This window comes from Lissotriton helveticus, chromosome 4_1 (genome assembly GCF_964261635.1).
Source record: "Lissotriton helveticus chromosome 4_1, aLisHel1.1, whole genome shotgun sequence".
Classification (NCBI taxonomy): Eukaryota; Metazoa; Chordata; class Amphibia; order Caudata; family Salamandridae; genus Lissotriton; species Lissotriton helveticus.
In genome coordinates, this window is record NC_136063.1 from 578,493,443 (window position 1) to 578,517,472 (window position 24,030).

Sequence of the window (24,030 nt, forward strand, 5' to 3'; positions counted from 1 at the left end):
ACACCGCCACATCACTCACAGACACCGCCACATCACTCTAATAGACCACCACATCACTCTAATAGACCACCACATCACTCTAATACACCACCACATCACTCAGCCCAACCACATCATCACTCAGCACCACAACAGCATCACTCAGCACCACAACAGCACTGTCCTTGCTTTCTACCAACAAGCATTGCCATAGCCAATAGGACTCGCATTAGGAAAGTGTAAGCTATTGGCTTTGTGATTAACAATGCTATTAATTTATATATTTTCAAAGCCAACACATTTTAAAAAATTGTCATTTACAATACCAAAAACTCACACTTTCCTAATGCGAGACCTATTGCATTGCAAATGCTTGTTTCATATGATATGGGACTGCCTTCTGGTGCGAAGGCAATGGGATAGAATCACGGCCCATAGGCAATCTGCACTAGGGTTACCGCTCATGTTGAGGCCATGCTTGGGTTTGCTCAATATATGGGAAGCTACAGACCTTACTGAGACGGAGCAGCAGTTCGTGATGCTAGGCTTTACATTGCTCAAGAGGGAAATAGCAAGGGGCTGGGGTGGAGTGACGCCACCTGTAGTGGCGGTCTGGCAGAAAGAGCTCGACAAATGCATGGTAGCTGAGAAGGAAGTGTATATAGCTAGGGGGTGCCTGAAGAAGTGGGACAGGAAATGGTCCCGGTGGAATTCGTATAGGGGGGAAATTAGTGTATCGCCTGTGGCAGAACTGGAATTTCGAAGGCAAAGAAATGGAGAAAACATTGTCTAAAATGTCAGTTATCTTGACCTTGATCCTAAGCACGATGCTAAATGTAACTTGCACATGTATAATATAAGAAATGGTTATATGGTCTGTCTTGAATTTTTCAATAAAAAATATTTATTAAAAAAAAAGAAAAAAAGAAATGGAATCTTACTCAGAAATATTATTATTGACCCTCGCTGAAGACTCAAAGGGTTAGCAGCTGTGTACGTTTTCTGTTTACAGGAGTATTACAATCTACTCGCGTCCTGTATCCACAGCGAACTGTCCTAATATAGCCCCGTGACACAATGCTGAGGAACGGATAGAGAATCGTGTGTAGGCCCTACAGCTGCGATTGTTGGTAACCGGATACAGACAGGCATTCTATGGACACAGTACTTTTTTTGTGCTATGAAGTGAGAACGGGTGATGCAGTCAAGACTGTATAAAAAAACAAAAAAAGACAACGTTTCAGACATAAATGCGTGGTGTCTGTAGCTTTCAATGCATATTATTAAATAGGTTTCTGCCATTTTCTACAACAACAACAAAATTAAACAACGCTTCCCAGTCCAGTTAATATATTTTTCGCCAAGGATTTTTATCACCCCCAAATTATATGTCCTGTGTCAGGTTCTGATTCGCGGTCACCTTTTCCTCACAGCTGTCCTCATTTCTCCTCTTCTTTTCTTCTCGTTCCTTGGTGTTTATCTATTTCTAGCCTGGTCCTAACCCTCTTTCGTATTCCACCTCATCCTCGTCGCCTCCTCCTCTCCCCCCACCCCTCTTCTCACCTCTCTCCTCCTCTCCTGGGCTCCCCCTCCCGTCCCGGCCGGTGCGCTCCCTGGCTGCCGCTGCTGCTGGGCTCTGTGTGTGTGACGTCGCTTCCTTCCAACATGGCGAGTGCAGATCGCTGCTGATGGTGGAGCCGGCCATTTCCGTGTACCATTAATGCCCCGTGTAGCCCGGGCAGCAGAGGCTTTGACCCCGGTGTGCGCTCGGCCAGGCATGGCCCAGGGTGGGCGTTGAGGGCAGCGAGCGCCCACCTTTTCCGGACGCGAGTGGAGCCGCCGCAGAGCGAGGAGGGCAAGGCGCCGGAGGAGGAGGAGGAGGCCGGGGCTGCGGGAGGCAGGAGCCCAGCGACCGCAGCCCCGCCGCGCCCATGCATGAGGGCAAAAAGACCAAGAACATGTTCCTGACCCGCGCCCTGGAGAAGATCCTTGCAGACAAGGAGGTGAAGAAGGCGCACCACTCACAGCTACGGAAAGCCTGCGAGGTGGCGCTAGGTAAGAGAGAGGGGCTCATACCCGGAAGAGGATTGCAGTCCAGTACTGTCACCACTGGAAGCCCCTTCAACACTTCCTCTTGTCAGCACTGCTCCCGGTGAACCCTCGCCTCTGTCTGTACTCTCCACAAACACACCCCACATGTGCCCTTGCCGACCTGTCACGTGTATAACCTTAATATTTCTATCCTGACAGGAGCCCCATCCGCTGTCACCACTTCTTCAACTCCACACTTTCAATTCTCACCTGTACATGCCTTCTTTATTTCGTGTTTTTTTACAACGTGCCCGCCCTTACCCGTATCTTGTCTGCCACACCACCGGTTACTCAGTTACGTCTATCTGTCACCTGTTACCACTCACCTGCTACTGTCGTCTCATCCCTAGCAGATTCTCGCCTGTCGTGTGTGCACTCACACCTATCGTCTCTGTACCCTCACCCATGACTCCTGTCTGTCCTTGCCCATGTCAACTTTTTACTTTCACCACTAGCAACTATATGTGCAGTCCTCACTGTCGCCCACCTCTCCTGCCAGTGGAATCCTGCTCAGCACTCGATACTTCACACATCTACATCTTGACCTAACTCACAACGTTTGTCAACCTCAAGCTACTTCCGGATCTAGTACTTCCATCTGCCTCCAGATCTTTCCCCCTGTTACCCAATGGCTAGTGCCATCTTTCCTACATAATAGCCACACTCTGCAATATACCTACCACTGTCTTCATTCCACACGCCCTTTTGATGCCTCCCACACTGTGTTTTTCCCAACCGCAGTGAACCCAGCCGGGGCTCTTTTACCTCTTTGTGCCTTTTGCATTTTCTTCCCCACCTGTGACACCAGCCCTGGACTATTTTTTAATCCTTCCGGGACTGTAGTGTGTGCTCTCTATGCGTCCTTTGACACCCTATTGCTCTTTCCCAGTGTACCCCCTTCTACTGCGTTTCCGTACACCTGGTGAACCTGCCATTTGTCCATCTGATGCCCCATTCATTAGACACTACCCCGTTGTTGTTATCTGAGCCTGTGCTTAGTGTCACACCTTCTCAGTCACAACACAGGAAGGGGCACTGTCTGTCGTTGTCCGTCCTACTGTCAACATACTCCCTACCCCGCCATTCATCTTATGGATGCCTTCGGCTGTCATTACATTGTACTGTCTCCAAGACAAGCTGACTAAAAGAATGGGGCAGTCACAAAAGCACGCTGTAGCAAAGGGCCTGTGGTATTCGGCCAGTTCACTGGTGTGAGGTTTCGTTTTTCAATTTTTGTAGATGTTTTCCTCTGGTGTGGATATTTCCCTGTTCGGAGTGTACCTTGCGGCTTCCGCTTCTTAGCCCCGAGCCATATGTTTGCCTTGAAATGATGTATTATTCTCTCTGACTCTGCGCGAGAGTCGCCGAGACCTGCTCAGTGACCATGAGATAATCCGAGCAGGCAAGAGGCTCGGCCCACTTAAACCCCCCGGGATGGGGGGCGGGTGGCTCCTGGTTGTTTTTGTTGATGGTTGAGTGTGTGTCAGGCAAGCATGAGGCAGCTCTTTGTGGGAGGAGGAGAAGGGCGGCAGTCACTGCTAGGAAGCACCTGCTGGTACTAAGTGTTATTTCTAAACCTGCTGTATGTCTGAAGGGTTGCTTACTGAATGAAGCGTGTTATAACGTTAAGGTCGTTGTTTTCTTATTTTCAGAAAAATCATTCAGACAAATTGTAGAGAGCGACCGACCGACCGTGCATAGTATTGTGTGCAAATTTGTTTGTAAACGTTAACAATAACATGTGTACAATCTGTGAAAAACTGGATAGTATTTTTGCTAGATCTATTGCTGCTGGTACAATGGAACTGCGGGTTGCATCCTTTGCCTGCAGGAAGGAGAGCGAGGGAGTAGCTAGCCAGGTCTGACAGCCAACAGGAGAAACAGGCCTGTACGGTACGGCAGGGTTACACTGAGCATGCAAAATTAATGCCTGGTATCAAGTGAAATTATAAAAAGTTTGGTCCAGTAAATGGGTGCCCGAGGATGGCAGCATGAAACAGACTACCGTCTTTATCGGGCGGGGCATGCGGAGACGTGGGTGCTCTTTATTGCCGCTGCCAGGCTAGGGTGATCGGGGGGAGGATAGAATGGATTGCAGAGCTAATGCGGTGTCCCTGGTACACACCGCAGACAGGAGCCGGGCTCAGAGCAGCTGTGCACTCGCTCGGCATTTTTAGGCTGTCGCAGATATGACTAATCACAGGACGGGAAGGCGGGATGCACATTGTTTGATAATAGGATTAAGCTATGTCAGAAACATACGCTATTTACAAAACAAAATGCCGGTGTACTCCTGTTTTAATGCGCAGCTTAATGGGTCCTTATTCCATCGATGGCTGGCATTATTTGTGCCTGTGGAACGTACCAAGTTAAGGGCAAAGGTTAGTTTTCTGTGTTTCTAAACTGAAAGATCCCTTCTTTAGGAACATGTGAATAAATAATTATTAGTCTCAACCGAGTACACCTGCTAAACCGCCTGCATCTGACATTAAAATAGCTTTTTCTAATACACCTGGTAATATTGGTTTTTCCTTTTCAAGAAATAAGCATCCACTGTCCTCCGTCGTTGTGGTGTCACAACAGACCTATATTTTCAGTATTTTTCTAATGGGCACATCTGCAGATAATGTCTGGGACACATGTGCCAATAATAGTGGGAATTTTACGCAAATGTCTGCTGTCTCTGAAAGTTCATACCAAGGGGGCAGCTTAAATACTTTATGGAAAAGGACAGGTTCAAAACGCTTCTCTTACAGTTAAAATCCAATCCTCAATTTCTTAGTACTAGTTAGTATATTTCCTTTTTGTGTTTTTAACATAACTTTGTTGTGATGCATCCACTTTCTAATCACAAACGAATGGAAGCGTAACCCCCAGGTTTTTGAGCTACCAGTGTAAACAGCTGCATATGCATTCGGAAAGCATTGTTGAGGTGCAAGGCAGTCTCAGTTTGTCATTTCTTAATGGTGAACATCTAGACCTGACTGTATGTGTGCTTTACAGGCATAGTGTAATGGTCGACAGTCTTCCATAAACCTCACTAAGGTCCATACCCTAGGGCAGAAGTCGCAAAGGCGGCGACTTTGACATGTTTATTGCCATCTTGAAGGCCTGCTTCCCAATGGAGATGACCATTTCAGGAGTCGCAGATGTGTACCAGAAGGTATGCAGCCGTGACCATAAAATATAATGTACCTGAGGTTGACTATAACCAGCAGCTAAAATGGATATCACATATTTGAAAATCAATAGAGAAATATGGGCACTGAAATGCTATTGGCTGCTTGAGATATTCCCCTGCTGTAATGAAGGTCAATAGAAACGGGTGGGGTTCGAGCTCAGCTCGTCATCAGCACAGGAGCACCGTGCCTCATGACGAGCTGAGCTCGTCATGAGCATGGAAGGAGTTTAGGCTTGCTCGTTCACATGAAAGTTGCTTGTTGCGACAGATTGACCTAGTAAATTCAAGCCAAGGTCGGAAGGCTAACTGCTTATGGAGCTGAACTATGGGGCTTGGAGAAATGTACAACAAAAATAGGCACCCATAAAAGAAAGTTTTGGAAACCACTCCTCATGCTTTTAGCAGGCTTTCACACCATCACCTGGGCTCTGACATTGGCTTCACTTCCATAAAAAAAGATGCCAAACATCACTTACTAATATGGACTTAAAAGACTGAAGGCAACTGGGAGAAAGCGTGGTGGACAAAGTCCGAAAGAACCATTCGGTATTTTTGAATTTTGTTGATTCATGTTTGATTAATAAAAATCATTACATGTGGGTAAACCGGATGACACCGTTGCCCACGTTGCCCATAGACAAGTGTATCAGTGCAATTTAGGAAGTCCATATAAAGTTATAATGCTCGTCGAGATTAACGGGTGGTGCGTCAGGCTAAGCATCTCGTCAGATATTAATGGGTGCTTGAATGGTCCTCCGCAGGAATATCTTCTTGCCTTTTTCAATGTTTGCAGTGCTAGGCTGTGTCCGGGGCTGCTTGGATGATGTTGGTGAATTTACCCAAAGTTGTGGGGATTTTTTTTTTAACAATTTTTATTGCGTCAATCGTCAAATACAACGCAGAACTCTGTAACCCAGAGGCTGACTGCTACATAAAACAATAGAAGTATTGAGTTGACTTTTGATATATGCATTATACAAAAATGAAATAATAAAGAAACAAACACCCCCCAGTGCACTGTCCTTGCGCCACACAGTGAACAAGTATTCACCCGCCCATAAATGACAAATCCCGCTGGACCCTCTAGATCACATACCACATTCCTTCCCAATTAACACATAACAGCAACATCCCCCACGGATGGGGGCTCTAGGTACAAGCCTATATAAGTTGCCCACCTCCTCCAGATCTTAAAGTGCTTCTGCGGACACCCTCGAGCTTTAAAAATAGGAACTTCCAGACCCATATTAAAATCAAGACCATTTTTCCAAGCCAACCTTGTGAGGATTTTTGTGCTGTATTGTTGGTGAAGCTTATAAGTCTGATACTTTCCTGCAGCGTCAATAGGAGTCGCCCCGGCAAAGTGGAATTATGATGCAACATTAATCTTTCGCAAATACGGGGCAGCATCAGATGTAGCCTAGACTCATGGTGGTAGTTGCATAGCCTGCACGATTGCTGCCCATCCCTTCCTGTCCAGAGAGGATTGAAATTATGAATTGGAAGAGCTAGCAGCCTCATGTAGGTGATTTTGTTGTGAGACTGTGGTTGAAGGGGGTGTTTAAAGTATGGTTGTGCTTTCCCCATGATGCACAAGGCATCCAGAGCTTCAGAGAGGGTCTTGTGTTGAGCCTTTTGAATGTCCCTTTCGTATGATGCTTGAATGTTTTTCTCGTTTATTGTTTTATTTCCACATTGACAGGGAATAGCTGGATTGGACAAGTTTGTTTTTTCGATTTTTTAATGTGCTGGTGGGTAATTGCAACTGCGAGTACCATGGGGAAAGCTCGTCGGCAAATATGGATTGTGATTGAGCTTTCAGTGATAGCGCTGGGGCGCGCAGGATGCGGATGAAATATTTCAATAGGTCTCCTAGACAGTGGAGGTCTGCACTTACCAGGCCCAGCTCCAGCCTTATCCGATCCCTCCTTGTGTGCCGATGGATGGAGAATCTTTTTTATACACCGTTATGTGGTAGTTTGTAGTTTGTAAGGCATGGGCCCACTTTACCTGGGAAGGCTAGATGACCTTAGGACAATGCTGGCTTCAGCTTGGCTCGTAAAACGTTTAATATTGGCTTGGCTCTTGGGCTGTGTAGTTGGCAGTGTGAGAGTCTCAGGCTGTGTATGACCCTGGCTCCCTTGGACCGTAGGTCTTTGAGGTGAGCCTCATGATTTGCCCTTGCGTTAAACCAAACACCCAGGTAGCTGTAGCTGGTGCAGGTTTCTATTTGCTGATCTCCTATTTGCCAGTTCACAGATTTCTTTCATGGATAGTTGCCGAAGAGCATTACTTTGGTTTTTGACGGATTCACTAGGAGTTTGTTTGTCATGTTATACGTGTTGAGGGCTCTTTGTAGACCCATTCTTGTTTGGTTCATGATGATAATGTCGTCAGCATATTGCATTCTGGAGGCGTAAACTCCCAAATCTTGGGGTAATTAGACTTGTGCCTTCCAGAGTTTTTGGCAGATCAGCAGTTTAGACATTGAAGAGCAGCGGGGCTAAAACACAGCCTTATTTTTAGGCCGTTGTTTGATGGAATTTTTGCAGTCACTTGTAGCACCTGTTTTGATCATGACCCAGCTCCCCTGGTGAAGAGACATTATTGCTGTGAGAAGTTTGGGGTAGATCTCCCAGAAGTGTAATTTGTGCCATAACATTCCCCAGGCAGCTCTAGTCCACGTAGCAGCAGAATAAGGGTTGCTTCTTCTCCTGAGTGGCTCTCCATGACCATTATGCCTGCGCTATTATATTGTATATTGTTGAGCAGTCTGATCTAAATCTTGACTGGGTATAGGGGAGGATGCTGTTTTCTGCGGCTCAGGTTTACAATTCGGCCAATAGAATGCAGGCGTAGGCCTTAGCTTCGATGTTCAGTAGAGCTTTTTACCGGTAGTTGGCTGGGTTTGAGCGGTCTCCCTTATTGTTGATTGGATGGATAATTGATTCCTGCCATGCTGTTGGAATTGTGGCTGTAAGGAAAGAGTGGCTGAAGAGCGTCGTGATGAGCCCTGCCCAGAATGTTTGGGCTGATTTCAAGACTACTGCTGGTATTCCATCGGGTTACAGAGCTCCATCGCTCCTCATTTGTTTGATAGATGTAGTTACTTCAACATCTGAGATTTCTAGATCCTGCATATCTTGGGAATTTGATGTCTGAATAGAATGGAATGTTTGAGTTTCGCCCAACTCTCTACTGTATAGCTAGTTGGCGTAATTTTTTTTGTGTTTTGTATTTATAAAGTTTTATATAGCGCGAACAAGATCCCGAAGGATATCAGAGCGCTTTACAAAAGGGTAGAAGAAAGGTCATAAACCCAATATTGACATCAAGTAAAAATACACAACATGAATAATCGCATGATTCACAGACAAATAACATAAAGGAGTGTAATACAATAAACAGGTATATAGCGTTGTATTTCACAGTTCAAACAGCTGCCAGGGAACCCATTTCCTTCCTTGCACTAGGGCTCATGACATGCTGGCTACGCCACTGTTTGGACCTGGTCTCGTGACGAACTCTCGTGAATAGACCAACAAGGCCACATTCTGTACAGGGACCCACTAAAACAACAGAGCAGGGCCTAAACAGGATTATAACAACTTCCAGAAAAGACTGCAAGTGGCCTTTTGCAGATTTGCCCTTTCTTTCTTTTTGACATCCACTTAATTTCAAATGAATCATGGGAAGAAGCGATCTAGTGATGTATACTTAATAATTGTCTCTGTGAAGTATGTTTTGGACTATAATGCAAGGAACACCACAAGCCAGTGGTATTCCGCTCATCACCCCTTGGTTTAGGTACTTTGACAGGTATCTGAAGCCTCTTCGTCCTTGTATATGGAACATAGGAACTCTCTGCTGCTCACTTATCTCAGGTTATACTACTCCAGATAGACATTGCCACCTCATACTTCAAACTACTCACCCACGCGTTCAAGGCTGTCCACAACATAGGACCAGCCTACGTCAACCACAGACTGACATGAAACTCCACTCAGCCCACCTAGCCCTCGCACACATCCCACTCATCTGTTGAGCCTAAGGAGGGGGGCCAAGTCCTGGCAAGATCAGCTCCTCCTCTTCCGGACCTCCACCACCGTCGCTGACTTCAGGAGAGCACTCAAGACCTGGGTATTCGACTAATCGGCTCATCCTCAGTGCCTGGATACCCCCGTGTTGTTAAGTCGTGCTCTACAAATCTTGATTGATTGATACCATAGTGCATTTGGATATAATCTTTAATCTCCAGGTCTACCCATCCGTCGATCCATTCGCCACACAACCCAATTGACACCCAGAACCGACTACTTCAGTCATAGGGAAGCACAGGGTAGGGCGAGAACAGGGGAAGGCCCCGCTAGAGACCATTATTCCAAAGTCACACATGTAGATATTATTTTAGATATTTTACAGGTCAGATTCTGCACATACACATAAACATACGGAAATAATGCTATTTGAATAACATGTTTGCTCCTGCTTTTACATTTTAACCTTTTATTTATTTGATCTTACTAATTTTGCTGCCAAGCTGCAGACTGACTACAGTTTCTTATATTACCTTAGATGATAAGTATGGAGAACTGTGTGCATGAGCCAGATTAAGTGAATTACGGAGATACCCACATTCTGACTGGAATCCCTCAAAGGTGATGGGAGGAATGCTTGTAAACAGTCTAACCACTAACAATCACTTGGGTTATCATTTCAAGCTTGTCTTTCACCCATTGGGCAACTTTTGACAAAGTCCCACTGTATACAAATCAGTTTTTGCCCTGCTCCTTATGGAAACAGTCCATCCCGAACTGCCTGGTGAGGATACCTCCAGAAGGGAACACCAGCAGCCCCAGACCGGTGTTGGCCTCGTCACTGAGGTATAGCTTGGATCCTATGGCACAGTGAGCAAGGGACCCACTTCTGGACATACCCTTGGCTACTTAGGGTGTTCTAAGAATACTTCTACCAGCCCAGGTCTTCAACTGGAATACACACAGTACCTTGGAGGTCAGTGTTATGTGCTGGTATTGGCTTGTTAGGTTGACATTTCCATGTCAGTTGCTATGGTATCATCTACGTCTTTTCAAAAATGGGTCTGTTCTACTTGGCCTCCTCCATTTCATAGGACTTCCTGGTGATGGGCTGGCAGAAGGGGCTGGAACAGGGAAGAACTGGTTAATAGTAAGTGGAGTTGGAAGGCACAAGGTTTTTGTTATTGAAAACACTGTCCTTAGCAATGTCATATTTTCACCACTTGTGGATTTTTATGCTATCAGATACTCCTTCAGGACATGATGTACATTGCACAGTAAACAAAGTGGAAACATAGAGTGTGGATTTTTTTATGGGTTAAATTAGGATAATGTGTAAATGGTATGGAAATTCTAAATGTGAACATTAATGCTTTGCCCACTAAAATATCACAAACAACATAAAACCTGCTGGCAGCTGCACTACAAGAAAGCTGACCTGCCAGCCACAGAAGTACTGGTCAAGCTGTTGCAGTCTCTGTCTTATTTTTCCCCTCAGACCTTGAAGTGTGTCAGTCACCTTCGTCTCCTGGTTAACAAACATATTTGCCAGTGGCCTGCAGTGAATACTGTCTGCATAGTGCAGAAGCTTGTCTCAGAGGAGCTTGAAGTCTTGGGGGATTGAACGTTCTTGGGTTAGTAGAGGCTACTGGCTAGTTCAGAAGATACCCACAAACAAATGTGGTTCTGGGAAGGCTACAGAAGAAATAAATGAACTAGGGGTAGGGCGACTCTGCAGTTGGTTTTAAGAGGCCTGTGACATGACCCATATGCTTTCTGTTACTCCATTCTCCTTGAGCTGGGTGTTGTTGCTGAGTTTGTAAATGAATTTCCAGAAGAGGGCAGAGTTTTTCTTTTTGAGAAGGGTGAGGATTTGAAGGCAGTCTGCTTCTATCCGCTTGTTGCGTTGCACCCATATACTTTTCTTGTGGGTGGCTCGAAGGGTTATGATATCTTGGCCCTGGCTGCCTTTTCACCTCTCTGTTGTACCTTTTAGGGCCTTTCAAAGCTTCCGCTTACTTGCCAGCATCCCCCTTGCTTCATTGTACTGAGGCCGGGTTGGTTGCTTTGGGCTGGCGTCCGGTGTTCCCTTCAGCGCCAGATGTAAGTCATTTAGGAGAGCAGCCCAATGTTCTAGGAGGGCCTCCGTGCTGCGACTTGTTTCTAGATGTCCTTTGTTAGTTAACCAGATGGTCAGTTTTGGGCCCAGCTTTGCGGTCCATTTATTTCTGCGTAGCACTTCGACACTTTCTTCCCCCATGGGTTCTCTGATTGATATGATCTCGCATGCTTCCTCCATGGAAAGTCTGAAGGACGCTCTGAGGGGTCTGTGGTCACTCTCTTCCCGGTCCTCAATATCAAAGTCGCTGAAGTGTTAGGCTCGCAGGTTACTGACAAATATGTAGCCAATGGTTGAGATGTTCCTGTATGTAGGCAATATAAATGTTGGAAATATAAAAATATATTCATGAAAGCTCGATTCGGAATCCTGCCCGGAGAATCTCATGCATTGCCATGGAAAAAGCTTGAAAATAATATATCATATCGGCTGTGTAACACAGGAGAGGAAAATATCATACATCTATTGTGTCTCTGCCCAGAACTAAAAAATGAAAGATTCACATTCTTAAAAAGGCACTTCAATAAAAGATCAATAAGGACATGTAGACAAGCATTAATCCAGTGTTTTTGCCTGGAAGATATATATATATATATTAACTCTGCCCTCTCAAAATTCTTAACAAGTGCATGGAAAAAACTTGAACTCTTATAGTATTAACTATTATACTGTTTACATTTCTAAATTTTTAACCTTATGAAATTATCGCTTATTAACTGTTTAACTGTATTATTATAATTGAAATGTTATATTGTGCATTCTCTTTTGGTAAAGATTTTAAATAATCAATCAATAAACTTTTACTTACTTAGTTACTGCTGTATGTAGGCAGGAGAAGCCATGTTTGGTCCTGGGCTTGTTTGAGGTTGTGAACAGAATGTAGGGAGGAATTGTCTAAAAGGGTTTGCAGTTAAACGGCCTTATTCAGTAGTTTGCAGTCTTTTGATAGCCTGCCGAGCGATCTGTTGTTTTAGTCCCAGACTATGATTGGGATATGATGTGGATATTTGATCAGGAGATCTCCGATAATGTCCGCCTGGTTGTTAAGTGCTTGTTTTTTTCTGATACAATTCAGGGTTAACAACAATTTAGTAGAAGATGTTGAATCAGTTGGTTTTAATTTTTTTTATTTCATTGATGAGTAAAACTTGTGTCCCGTGGGGAGTATTGCAAGTTTGGTGATGTCCACCGTTCGTGCATGTTTGATGCACACTGGTAGGCCACCAGTGGTGTGTGCAAAAATGTTATGTCTGATGGCCGGGTTGTGAATTTCAAAGTACTCTGGTAGAAATGTTGCTGCTGTTGCTAATGTCTCATGGAGGCAGAAGATGTCACTGCTTTGAAGATATTCTAATGCAGAGCTTGCTTTAGTGTATGCCTGCAACATTCCAGGAGAGGATGGATTTGTGTTTGTGTCATTCAAGTAGCTACGAAGGTTACGACTGGGGGTCTTCGGTATGCCGTCGAGAGGGGTGGTCGCCAAACTGGACCCGGTGTCCGAGTTGATTGCAGACATCAGAATTGCTGGAGTGTACAGACCTTTGATCTGAAAAGCATATGATTTTCAGAGCTTCTTGTTGAAAGGACTTGTCGAAGAGATGGTTTCCTGAGCGGGTGCTGTTGGCTTATTTTAAGATGGAATAAGTCAGTGGTTTTAGGAGCTTAATGGGGATATCTGTCTTGGGGCAGATGCTTGATATCGAACCCCAGTAAGCCAGTTGGTTGGCTCCACGAAGTATTGCCAGCTGGTGTGACTGCTGATACAGCCCATCCAGGGTGGACTCACCATGGGTGTCCCCTCATAGGCACTGGAATTTGACCCGAGCAAGATCTGCCAAACTAATGTGCGCCCGCGATGGTATGTGAGTCATTAGGTGGAGTACGTGGCCCCTGTTCAAGATATCGTGGTGACCTTTGACGTGATATCTCGGTGTTAGAGCCATCGCATCTCAGCCGTGCCTTACTCAGACTTCGAGTGGCTGGTGCTGAATGTTTTGGCACCTTTGGTGTGGCATTCAGGGACTGCTGCAGCTTTGAGTGTTAGAGATAGTCCATGTGTAATGGTGCCAGGGATGGCGTCTATCGTGTTGAGTACAGTTCTTATATTCTACGTTATGAGAGGCTTGTGTGCAGACGTCCGTCTGGGTCCCTGTTTTTGGTGTAATTGATATAATTCCAGGGGCAGGGCATGTCCTTGGATCTGAGCCTTCAGTTGGCCTAGGCAGCATGCTGGTGGACGCCCTTTACCAGCAGGGGAGAATGGCAGAAGTGGCCCTTCCAGGATTTGACCTGCTCCCTGTTTCGTCCGCTGCTTTTTTATCTGTTACTTGGTGGTTGTTGAAGTGTGGGCCCTTCACAGCTGAACCTTAACCTTGTTGCCGAAGGGTTTTGCTGTAAAATAATTGGCTACAGCGGAGGAGGGCTAGCTGCTGCTTCTGTTGTGTGTATTCAACTGAGAAGAGGCACCGCTCGGTTCTTAGATTTTGCTCTTTTTTTGTAGTGTTCTCAGTTTTTTCTTTGCCTTCCTAGAGAGTGGGCCTTTTGTCCACTTTGGGCTCAATGAGCCTTCTGAGCCTTCTGACCCTTCCTCTGCTGGGCGCCTGATGGAAGAGCTGTGCCCAGTGGTTGATGGGCTTGGGTGTGCTAAGTTCTCTGTTGCAGTGTGTGGTTGCAAAGTTTGTGTTTGTAGCGATGATTGTGATAAACTTTCTTGTGAATTGGTTGGGTGCAACTTGGAAGGTTCAATAGCTAATTTAAGGCTGGCTGGGATTGATTGCGGGCTTGGAGGAGGTGACCCTCTAATATCGCAAGTTGAGTCTGCCAGTGAGGTCAGAACAGTTGGAAGAGTTGCCCACTGATCGATGATGGCTGCACAGGAGCATGAGTAGTGGCTTTGGGGGGTGAGATACATATTCTCAATTCTGCCAGGCACAGGGCTATTGACTGTAATAAGTATTTCATCTTCCATCTTGGAAGATTGCCAGAGTAGAGCTTTAGCAGTTATGTGTTGTGGGTTACCGGGTTTTGGGGACTCAGAGCCTGCCATTCTATATGAGTTTTCCGTGTTTTGAGTAGTGGGATGAAGATAATTTGTTCCGCTGGGGAATCTAAACAACTGCATAGTGAGCTCCAAGGTTTGTTCTATTTTAGTTTGTAGGTTTTGTAGAAATGATAATATTAGATTTTCCAATTCTTGTTTTTGCAGGACTTCTGGCGGTTGTGGTGTTGTAGCTTGTGCTAAGTTCTGGGGGGGGGGGGGGGCGGAGATGGTGCTGGTTGGTGTATTTGGGCAGTAATTGTTCTAGTTTTTCTTGGCCCACTCAGTGCCTGCTGAGATCTGTGGGTGGAGAATGATTGGATGTCCAATAAGGCGCGGCTCGTGCTGGCTTTGGGCTCAGTGTCTTGCCCAGAAGGTGGTGGAGTGGGTCTGTTGGCACTACCCAGTACTTGGGCCGGAATGGGATCGGCGCTTCGTCGTTGTTGGGCCTGGGTCATGTCAATCTAAAGGGAGGTGGACCTGGGGGCTTATTGTAGGGAGCACCTCCTTTTTGCTGCCTGAGTTGTTATGAGGGAGGACTGCTCCGATTGAAGTTGGAGTGCCGTTTTGAAGCATGGAGCTCCGATATTTAGTGATCAGGCCTGCGGCGGAAATCTTGTGATTGCTCTGCTTCTTGAGTGGCCCTTGGACCTCATCTGTGCCCTGGGTGGTCCTGGCCATTGTGGAGGAATCTCCAGATGGTGAGCCTGCACCCTAGTTCCTGTCTGCGGCTGATTTGGACCGGGTGAGCAGTTTCCTTTTTGTCATTTTTGTACTGTAGTGCTTGAGTTGCTTGTGTGGCGGCACGAAGATTCCTGTCTCTGTCCCTTGACTGGTTTGTCTGAATTTGAGTTTTTCAAGAGCGTGAGATAAGGGAATTTTCAGTGTGACCCTCCAAGAGCTTCGCAATCAGACTTGATGGCTTAGCCTTGATTCAAGGTGTCTTCTAAGTGCCGGCAGGGTAGCTCCTTGTCTGTTGCTTTGTAGATAGATTTACAGAGTCTTTGGGGGGCCCGATATTTAGACAAGTTTGGTAGTGTTGGTCAGTGGTGTGTTCCAAACTGGTGCCTCTATGATTGATGTAGCTATGGTCTGTTCTAGATTAAGCCTGGAGCGTGAAGAGTTTAATTAAACTTAATTGAAAGAGTTGTGCTGCTCTCTGGTGCTGTTTAGAATGAAGGGGTGGCCTGTCCTAGGAGGTTGGGGTGGAGGGCTCGAGAGGTTGGTCTGGCCTCTTACATCCCATGAGAGCTTTTTGGCAGCACAATGGGTTTGAGCTGGACAGGGTGTCAGATTCCGCTCTTAAGGGATTAGGATGGTTGCTGATGCCCTATCCTCCTGTTGGGTGCTTGGGATGCACCTGTATGCCCTTGCATGCTAATTGAGGGAATCCAGAGGCTATTGCTTTAACCGCCTCTCATTCGTGCCGCTCGTCACTGAAGAAGGGCAAAGATGATGAAGGTAATGATGGTGCAGGAGCGGAGCGGGGGCGAGGGCGGGAGAGCTCCTCCCTCGATTGACTGGGTCGCGGCCTCAGCCCTCCTATCTCCCGGAATTCCTGACTCACCGGCTTGCCGACTATCTCAACACTACTTCCTGCTCCCTGGAGCCTCAAAGGGCTGCTCTCCGCATCCCGGCCTCACCACGGCCTCCTCCAGTGACACAGAAAGGAACCTGGAGGGTAGCAGTATTTTGCGCTATCTTGCAATAAGGAGCTGGAACTGGAACCATTTTTTCATGTAAAACGATTCCAGTCATGCCCTGGGAGAAAGAAGCTCAATTACTTGGGCTTGTGTTGTTTTAGTCTGCTGTCCAAAAAAAGAATAAACATGACTGTATCAAAAATCTTCCTAAACCTCCATTTGTGGCAAGATTAAAGTGTTGGAGAAATTCAGTCCAGCAGATCTAACCGGCCTATTTGTGATATCACAATGTTCACAGCCCTAGGTGAAGACCCTAACAAATTCTAGTGAGGGAGATTATTTGCCATGGCAAAAGTGGAGCCCTATTGCTGATGTCCCTGCTCAAGAAAAATAAGCATTGGCAAAGCCAATAGGTCTTGCCTATGCAAATTGGTCTAAATCACCTGACTGGTGAGCCCCGCTGGCCCCTTTGCCCCCCCCCGCCTGCCATTAGCCTCCTCAATATCTGGGAAGTTACAGACTTAACACGAGCAGACCAAACATGGGTATCGCTGGACATGATGGTAGCTAGGCACAATATTGCACAAAAATTGGGGGCGATGGGGACTCCTTCCCTGAACGACTGGAAAAAAGAACTGGACTGGTGCATGGTGGTATATTAGAGCAGGGGGTGCCCCAGAAAATGGGAAATGGTCTAGGGCAGATGGAACACATATAGAGCAAACTTGTGTCTGGCCTGGATAGCAGCAACTGCTGGTACAACTTTATAGGTCCTAACGTTCCGCTAAAAACGAGGAGGGATGATTGTATTGCCCAATTCACTTGGAAGTGTCGATGTTTAGAATAGACTTTTGTACCGCAGACCTTTACATCTCCACCGTTAAAGACAGAACTTACCTAGAAATGTGATATCAGTTTTTACCAATTATACACAAACCAATGCTTATATTGCAACAAACAATGTCATATGATGTTTACCCTTATGTTAATAAAAATAATAATTTAAAAAAAAGTTAGTACATCCAATTTTAGCATTAATACAATAAATGTAACCAGTGCGTTCCATTAGGAAAGTCCCTATTCTAAGCTAAGTCACGGCTATTGAAAAAAGGGATAAAAGATGTCAGTACAGAACTCATGAAGAGTTCTGATGGGAGAAATCGAGCGTAAGCATAAAGCTTTAGCAAAATAAGCTGGAAAGTATTCTTAAATCAAATAACAGCAGATTCAGTCTGCTCTGCATCAAAGCTGCTTCTGAATTATTCTGCCTGACTAACTAGGAATGTGCACCAATATAAAAACACTTTTTCTCTATTGCAATATTAATGTTATTTTTTCTTCATGTTGACCAATAGGATTTCAGCATGCTCCTCGGAACAGGTTTACTTTCTATCTTCTCACCAGAGTACAATCGTCTTTTAACCATGTGTCCTTGAATGTTGCAGACACATCCTTTCTTGTCTGTACATCCTTTCTTGTCTGTAATATCGTCTTTCCATGAATCATTCTCTCTGTTGTTTAAATTTCTGTGCTGTGAACCTCACTATAAGTCGTCTAATACTACAAATGTCTATTCTTTAACTAATAAACAGTATCTTTCAAAGTTGCCACATCTGCAGCTTAGAGAAGAAAAATAATTTGCACAACTGTCAGTTAAAGTAAAAACAAGCATTTCAACTTTAATGGGCCTTCACGTTAAACATGGTGTGATTACATATGTCCACTCAAAATAAAATCCAGGCCTTACATTAGGTTACAGGTCTATAGATTCGAAGTATGGTTGCGTGCTACAATATCTGCATTAAACAGGTTTCATTTTCAAACATAAATTTGCACATTGTATTTTTAATAAAGCATTCTGTAGATAATTAAATTCACATTAGCAGTTTCCCGCCTCTGATGGCTGAACATCCATCACAATTTATTAACAAATGAACCGTTAAAGTACACTCTCACTCTCGGCTGAACATTCTTTTTCAGTTTCATGTTTTCCAAGTTCTCTCTGTTTCTTGTCTTCTTTTTAAATTTTCTGTTCTAATTTTACTTCTCTCCTGAGTTCTATTCCTTTTTCTATTCTTTCTTCTGTTTAAACAGCATCTAACTATCTCTTATTTACAGCATATTAAGTTATCAAGCAAGCACCCATAATAAGTACAGGTTGAATAATGACTTTAAAAACCCCTCCTTCTTATGTTGCAAACCAATTTCCAATAGCAGATGCTCCTTTGGCAAAATCTTCTAATATTCCAGTGGTTTCTAAAGGTTCCAGTTCAGGTTTCAAACCAGAAATGTTCTTTGCAAATTCTACCTTTTTACTCTCATTGGGTATTTATGAGCAGCAGTGCTGAGCTTTCAGCCTCTTGCAAACTCTGCCTTTCTCTGCCAGTACAAAATGGCAATGCAAATCGATCCTGTAAAACTGTTGATCTAATAGCCACTAATTCCGTATTAAACAGCCAGCAAAGCACCAGATGTATTAGTTGCTAATTTATCCACTACTGTTGACAGGTTTTGAATCTTTTTGTCATTTAAAACTATTCCTACAGGTGGTATGAGTGATCCAAACATTTCTCCTAACTGCGTCCCATCCTAAACACTACATTTATGTCCATGAGATGGTGTCATGGCTAAAGCATCTATACTATTTACATGATCAATTTTAGGAAACACAATGATAAATATCAAATACCCTCCCAATCAGCTGTCAAATGGAAGTAAGCATCTTGTCCACAAACAAAGGAACCCCTGGAATAACTGTTTGGTTCCCTGTAAGAATTTGAACAGGTCCTTCTAAAACTTCAAATGTGTGTTCACAACTCATAATCCCAATGTGTCTCTTTCTAAATTGATTAGTTCTTTTATAAACACATACTTTCCCTTTTTGTTGTCTGTCTAATTTCAATTTTGGATACACCATTTTCTTTTTATATTCATCTTCTTTCTTCCAAATATTTTTTTACAAATGTCATATTTGTGTTTAGTATGAAAGATATGAGATCTCCTTTCTTCTAATGCCATACTCTGTTTTTTCGAATGGTCTCTTTAGACATGTCAAATTGTTTTCCAGTGCCTAAACTGTGTCTATAACACTAGGTGATCTAAAGAAATTCCATGCAGTGTCTAAATCTTGTGCCTGTGGGTGTAAATTCATGCTTTTCTAAAGGGGTACTTTTGAAAGAATCAGGTCGTAATTGAAGAAATAATATTCAAAACGTTCCTGTCTATAAAATAAGCTAAGCAGTATGCTACATATAGTTGCATATGATAGGGGATAAGGAGGTAAATTAGCACAAACATAGCAACCTTTGGCATCTAAAGCTTGTGTGTATTCTTGAATTACTCTAGAATAAACATTAGTTGAGTATTCATCTTTCGAATAATCTACAAATGAAGCCTTTAATTTTTTTCATCTATTGTGTGTGCAGGTGTGGTACATGCAGGCGTAGACACCGTCATCTCTATCTCTGGTGTAAAATCTAATCCCACTCACAATGTTATGATTCTTAATAATACAACTATTTATGTAACACCTAAAATAATCCTACATATAGCTTTGGTAAGGAAATATGTTTGCCCTTTGAGTAGGATATAGCAGCAAGCAGATTCAATTCCCTGCCTTAACTTCTACTTGTGCAAAAGTGAACACTTCTTCCTTTCAAAAGTTATTTAATTCAGCTTATATACAATAATCTTCGCAAGTCATCCCCAACCCTACTCCGTCTTCTTCTAAACATTTATACCTACTTTATCCCTACTCTTCTACTGCAACCTTGGTCCTAGGAAATTCTTCTTAAATCTTTTTATTAGTTCTTTTTATCATTTCAGTTTCTTTGTGCTTCTTGACAGGCAATCGCTCTTGGTTGAAGCTGGTTTTAATCTCAAGTTCAAATAATAAATGCATATTTATTTCAAATATTTGTGTTTTAATCAATTTTGTCAGTGCGGCATATCATGGAGACTTAAACAACTCATCTGGACTTTTTTGTGTCCCACTTGGCATACTTCTCGAGTAGTAGGTCCATTCAGATGCTGAATACCTTAGACATGGTACTCTTGCTCTTTTGGATCGCTTTAGTGTCTACTGATCCTCTTCAGTGTCACTTTTACTGCTAGATACTGTTTCTTCTATGATTGTAGGCGGTATATGTTTGAATGACACACTTGATTTCAATTGTCTTTTACCACTTTGCAATTAGAAACTCCAGATTTAGCCTTCTTGTCTCACACGAGTTCCTTCTTCATGGTGACTCAACTGCCTTTGTGAAACTCCAACAGCTAGAATGTACTTTCACACCACTTTGCGATATTTCAGGACCTTGCCCTGATGTGAGATCTTGTTGCTCTTCACCCCTCTCTTGTTCTTTTGATTTGGCTGTCACCAGTGCTTTCTTACCTGGTTCAAAGAACACTGTTTTTTCATGCGGACACATTACTTTCTGAGTGTGTGCAGCATGCACCCAATTTGGCATTCCAGCACATTTGACACCAGTGTTCCTGATCAGAATAACCTGATAGGGGCTTTTCCACCTTGGCTCCAAGAATGACTTCCGCACATGCTTCTTTACTTAAATATTGTCACCGGGATTAATGTTCTGGTACTGCTCTTGATGTGGATTGGCAGTGACAGCTCCAACCTGGTGAGAAACAGAACCCACCACGTCAGCCAGTGTTTTGCAGTAATCAAGTATCATGTCATCTGTGATATGCACAAGTGCTTTTGCAGGCACAGCAGGCAGTCATTGCGCGTCCCATGAGGATTTCATGAGGCAATAATCCTATTCTCCTGTCAGGAGTGCTCCGAAGACCGATCAGAACCAATGGTAATGCATCTAGCTATTTCAAAGAAATAGAAGCACAAACTTTAGCCAATCGGGACTTCAGTCTTTGTTTACCTGTTCCACTATCCCTGAAGCCTCAGGACGATAGCTACAGTGTTTTCTCTTTTTCACTTGAAGCGCAACACACAGCATTTTAAGGACCTCATTAATAAAATGATTCCCTTGGTTGCTCCAAAGGAACCAGAAATCCTACCTGTGTATTGGTTCATGCAACAGCAGTTTAGTAACAGTGAGACTGTTGATCCTCCGCATTGGGTAGGCTCCACCCATCGGGATAAATTGCACACTATAAACAGGACATATCTTAGCCTGTAACATACAAGCATCTCGATAAGTTCCAACTGCATCCTATTGACTGGCCCACCTGATCTTCCTACATGACTTATGGCTACGGGTGTTCTTCGCCCTACATTCATCTGTTGACTTGTTACACATCCGTGGCACAGTGGCCAGTTCTGAATGAAGGATTGAACCAATTCTGTCTAAACAACCTAACCATTGCATTTCTTCTGATGTGTGTAGCACCATGAAATTTTGTATCATAGAAAGCAACAAAATGTCTGGCAACACAGGTTTTCCATCGACTGGAACCCAAACCTCATTCTCATCCTTAACACAACCTGCTCTGACCCATCCTTGTTGTTCTGCTTCTGAAACGTCTTCTTGCAATCTTTTGATTTCTTCCCAAGTGTCAGCTACAAACAACAACATAGAGAAAGCAGTGTCCTCATCAGATTCATTGTGAAACCTCTATTAAAGGTATAACCCACAAGTGCATAATACCAGGCAATTTCATTTACATATCGATTTCCAAATGTAACTTAATCCTTTTCTGTTGGATGAGCAGTTCACTTTACTACTCCAATTTCTTGTGGCAACTGTAATGCATCTAGCAATTCTTTTACGTACTCCCCATTTCTAATGGGAGAACCTAATGATGTTATAAACCCCCTAAAATCATGGATCACACCATAGCCATATTAACTCTGTTATTTGTGCTGAAAGGATGGATACATGCTTTCATAAGGGCAATCAGTTCTGACACTTGTGCAGAGGTAACACCTCGAAGTCATGAACCATCTACCAATTCTTGAATTTTGCAAACCACATAGGCAGCTTTCAGTATTTCTTCATTGTTCTTCAAACATGTGCCATCCACAAAAAGTCTGATTGGGCTGGTCAAGAGGTATATATTTATGTCTGATTTTGGCTTGGTGCATAAATCCATGACATCTAGACAATAATGCTCAACTTCATCCCCATCAAACTCATTATTAGGAGAGGGCAAAATAGTGGCTGGATTCACTATACAACATCTCCTAAGTGTTATATTTTCAGCTGCAGGTATCTGTTCATATTTTCTGAGCTCGCTGTTTGTGAAATACTGTGTTTTAGTTCAGGTGAGCAAAATCGCACCCGAATGTGGAACCATCGCTGTAAGAGTTTGTCTCATCACCATGTTCTTGCATGTCTCAATACTGACACCAAATGCGGCAACTGCTTTATGGCAGGCGAGTAGTCCTGCAGCAACAGGGCCAAGTGTAGTTGAAAAATATGCCACAGATTTTCGTGAATCTCCATGCATTTGGGTAAGCACTGAGAGAGTGCAGCCCTCCCTCTCACTGCAAAATAATGTAAACATATTTTTGTAATCGGGCATTCCTAGTGCAGGGCACAAGAGAGACTTTCCTCTCCGCTCTAGTAAAGCTTTTAAGTATTCGTTGTCCCATGAAAGTGGATCAGGCACATCTTTATGAGTCAGCCTCTGTAAAGTTTGGTCACTAGGTAAAAGTTTGGAATCCACTTTGTCAACTCCCCATCTTCTCACCAGAGTACAATCGTCTTTTAACAATGTCCTTGAATGTTGCGGGCACATCCTTTCTTGTCTGTAATATCGTCTTCCGATGAATCATCCTCCCTGTCGTCTGCATGTTCTGTGATGTGACCTCACTATCATTCACCTAATACAACAAATGTCTATTAATTAACTAATTAACAGTAGCTTTCAAAAGTTGCAACGTCTGCAGCAAAGAGAAGAAAAACAACTTACACAATTGTCGTTTTAAAGTGAAAAAACAAGCATTTCAACCTTAATGGGCCTTCATGTTAAACATGGTGTGATTACATGTGTCAACTTAAAATAAAATCCAGGACTTATCACTAGGTTACGAGACTATAGGTTCAAAGTATGATTGCCTACTATCATTTATGCATTAAGCATTATTCCTTTTCAAATGTAAATTGTAGACATTGTATTTTTACTAAAGTATTTTGTAAATGATTACATTTGTGTTAGAAGTTTCGAGATAGACCTGTTCTGCTTACAAATGTGTTCTGGCTAGAACTTGGCTATTGCTAGGTATTAAGTAACATGGCCATAGTAGCACACGATGGACCATTGTGTCTAGGAAAGGTTTGTACTTCTTAAATTCTGTCAATCCTTGGAGGCCCTTCATTTGTGAAGATTCTACTGGCATTTGTTTTTTAAATATCTACTGACAGTTTTATAATGGAGTTTAGAGCAATGAATTCTTCTTCACATGAACCCTAACTCTGAAGACTGTGAAAGTAAGGGACAAAATAACACAGGGTTATATTTGTTTTTCTGCTTGTATAGCACACACCGCACAACTTAATTGCTTTTTGGCGCTCTGCAAGAGAATGGTGGTAAAAGCGATTATAGCACTACGGGCGAGGGATTACATGAGTTTTTTTTGGGTTCAGCTTATATTTTCTTTTGAGATTTGGGTTCAGATATCTGGAAAAGGTACTTTTCCCTTCCTCTGGTGCATTTTCTGTTGATAGTAGATGCCTAGATCGCTTATATCTACATCCCTGAAGCATACCATTACATCATATTGAGGTTTGAGCAGATTACGTTCCAGTGAATGGGTGGAGCAGAGCGTGTATATGATATCAAGGTTATAAAGAGCAATAGGTGATAAGGGCACACTTGGAAATATTGAAATAGGAGAAACTAATTATTTTGTAAACATCCTTTTTTGTCTGATTTTATTCCTAAGTTTAGAGCCTTAGTAGATAAAGAAATGATGTAAGAAAAACTGCAGAATACAATTCAAGAATGATGAAGGGCCTTAGAGTTGT

At 43.5% G+C, this 24,030-nt stretch overlaps 1 protein-coding gene across 1 annotated transcript in view; it reads left to right on the forward strand.

Annotated features, from left to right (window-relative positions):
- Positions 1-1,601: 1,601 nt before the first annotated feature.
- ARFGEF1 (ARF guanine nucleotide exchange factor 1) overlaps positions 1,602-24,030 on the forward strand; it is a 972,411-nt gene continuing 949,982 nt past the window's right edge. The window contains exon 1 of the mRNA XM_078687191.1: positions 1,602-2,034. Within this exon, the coding sequence (XP_078543317.1) occupies positions 1,911-2,034 (124 nt within the window). The 5' untranslated portion in view covers positions 1,602-1,910. The remainder of the gene's footprint in view (positions 2,035-24,030) is intronic.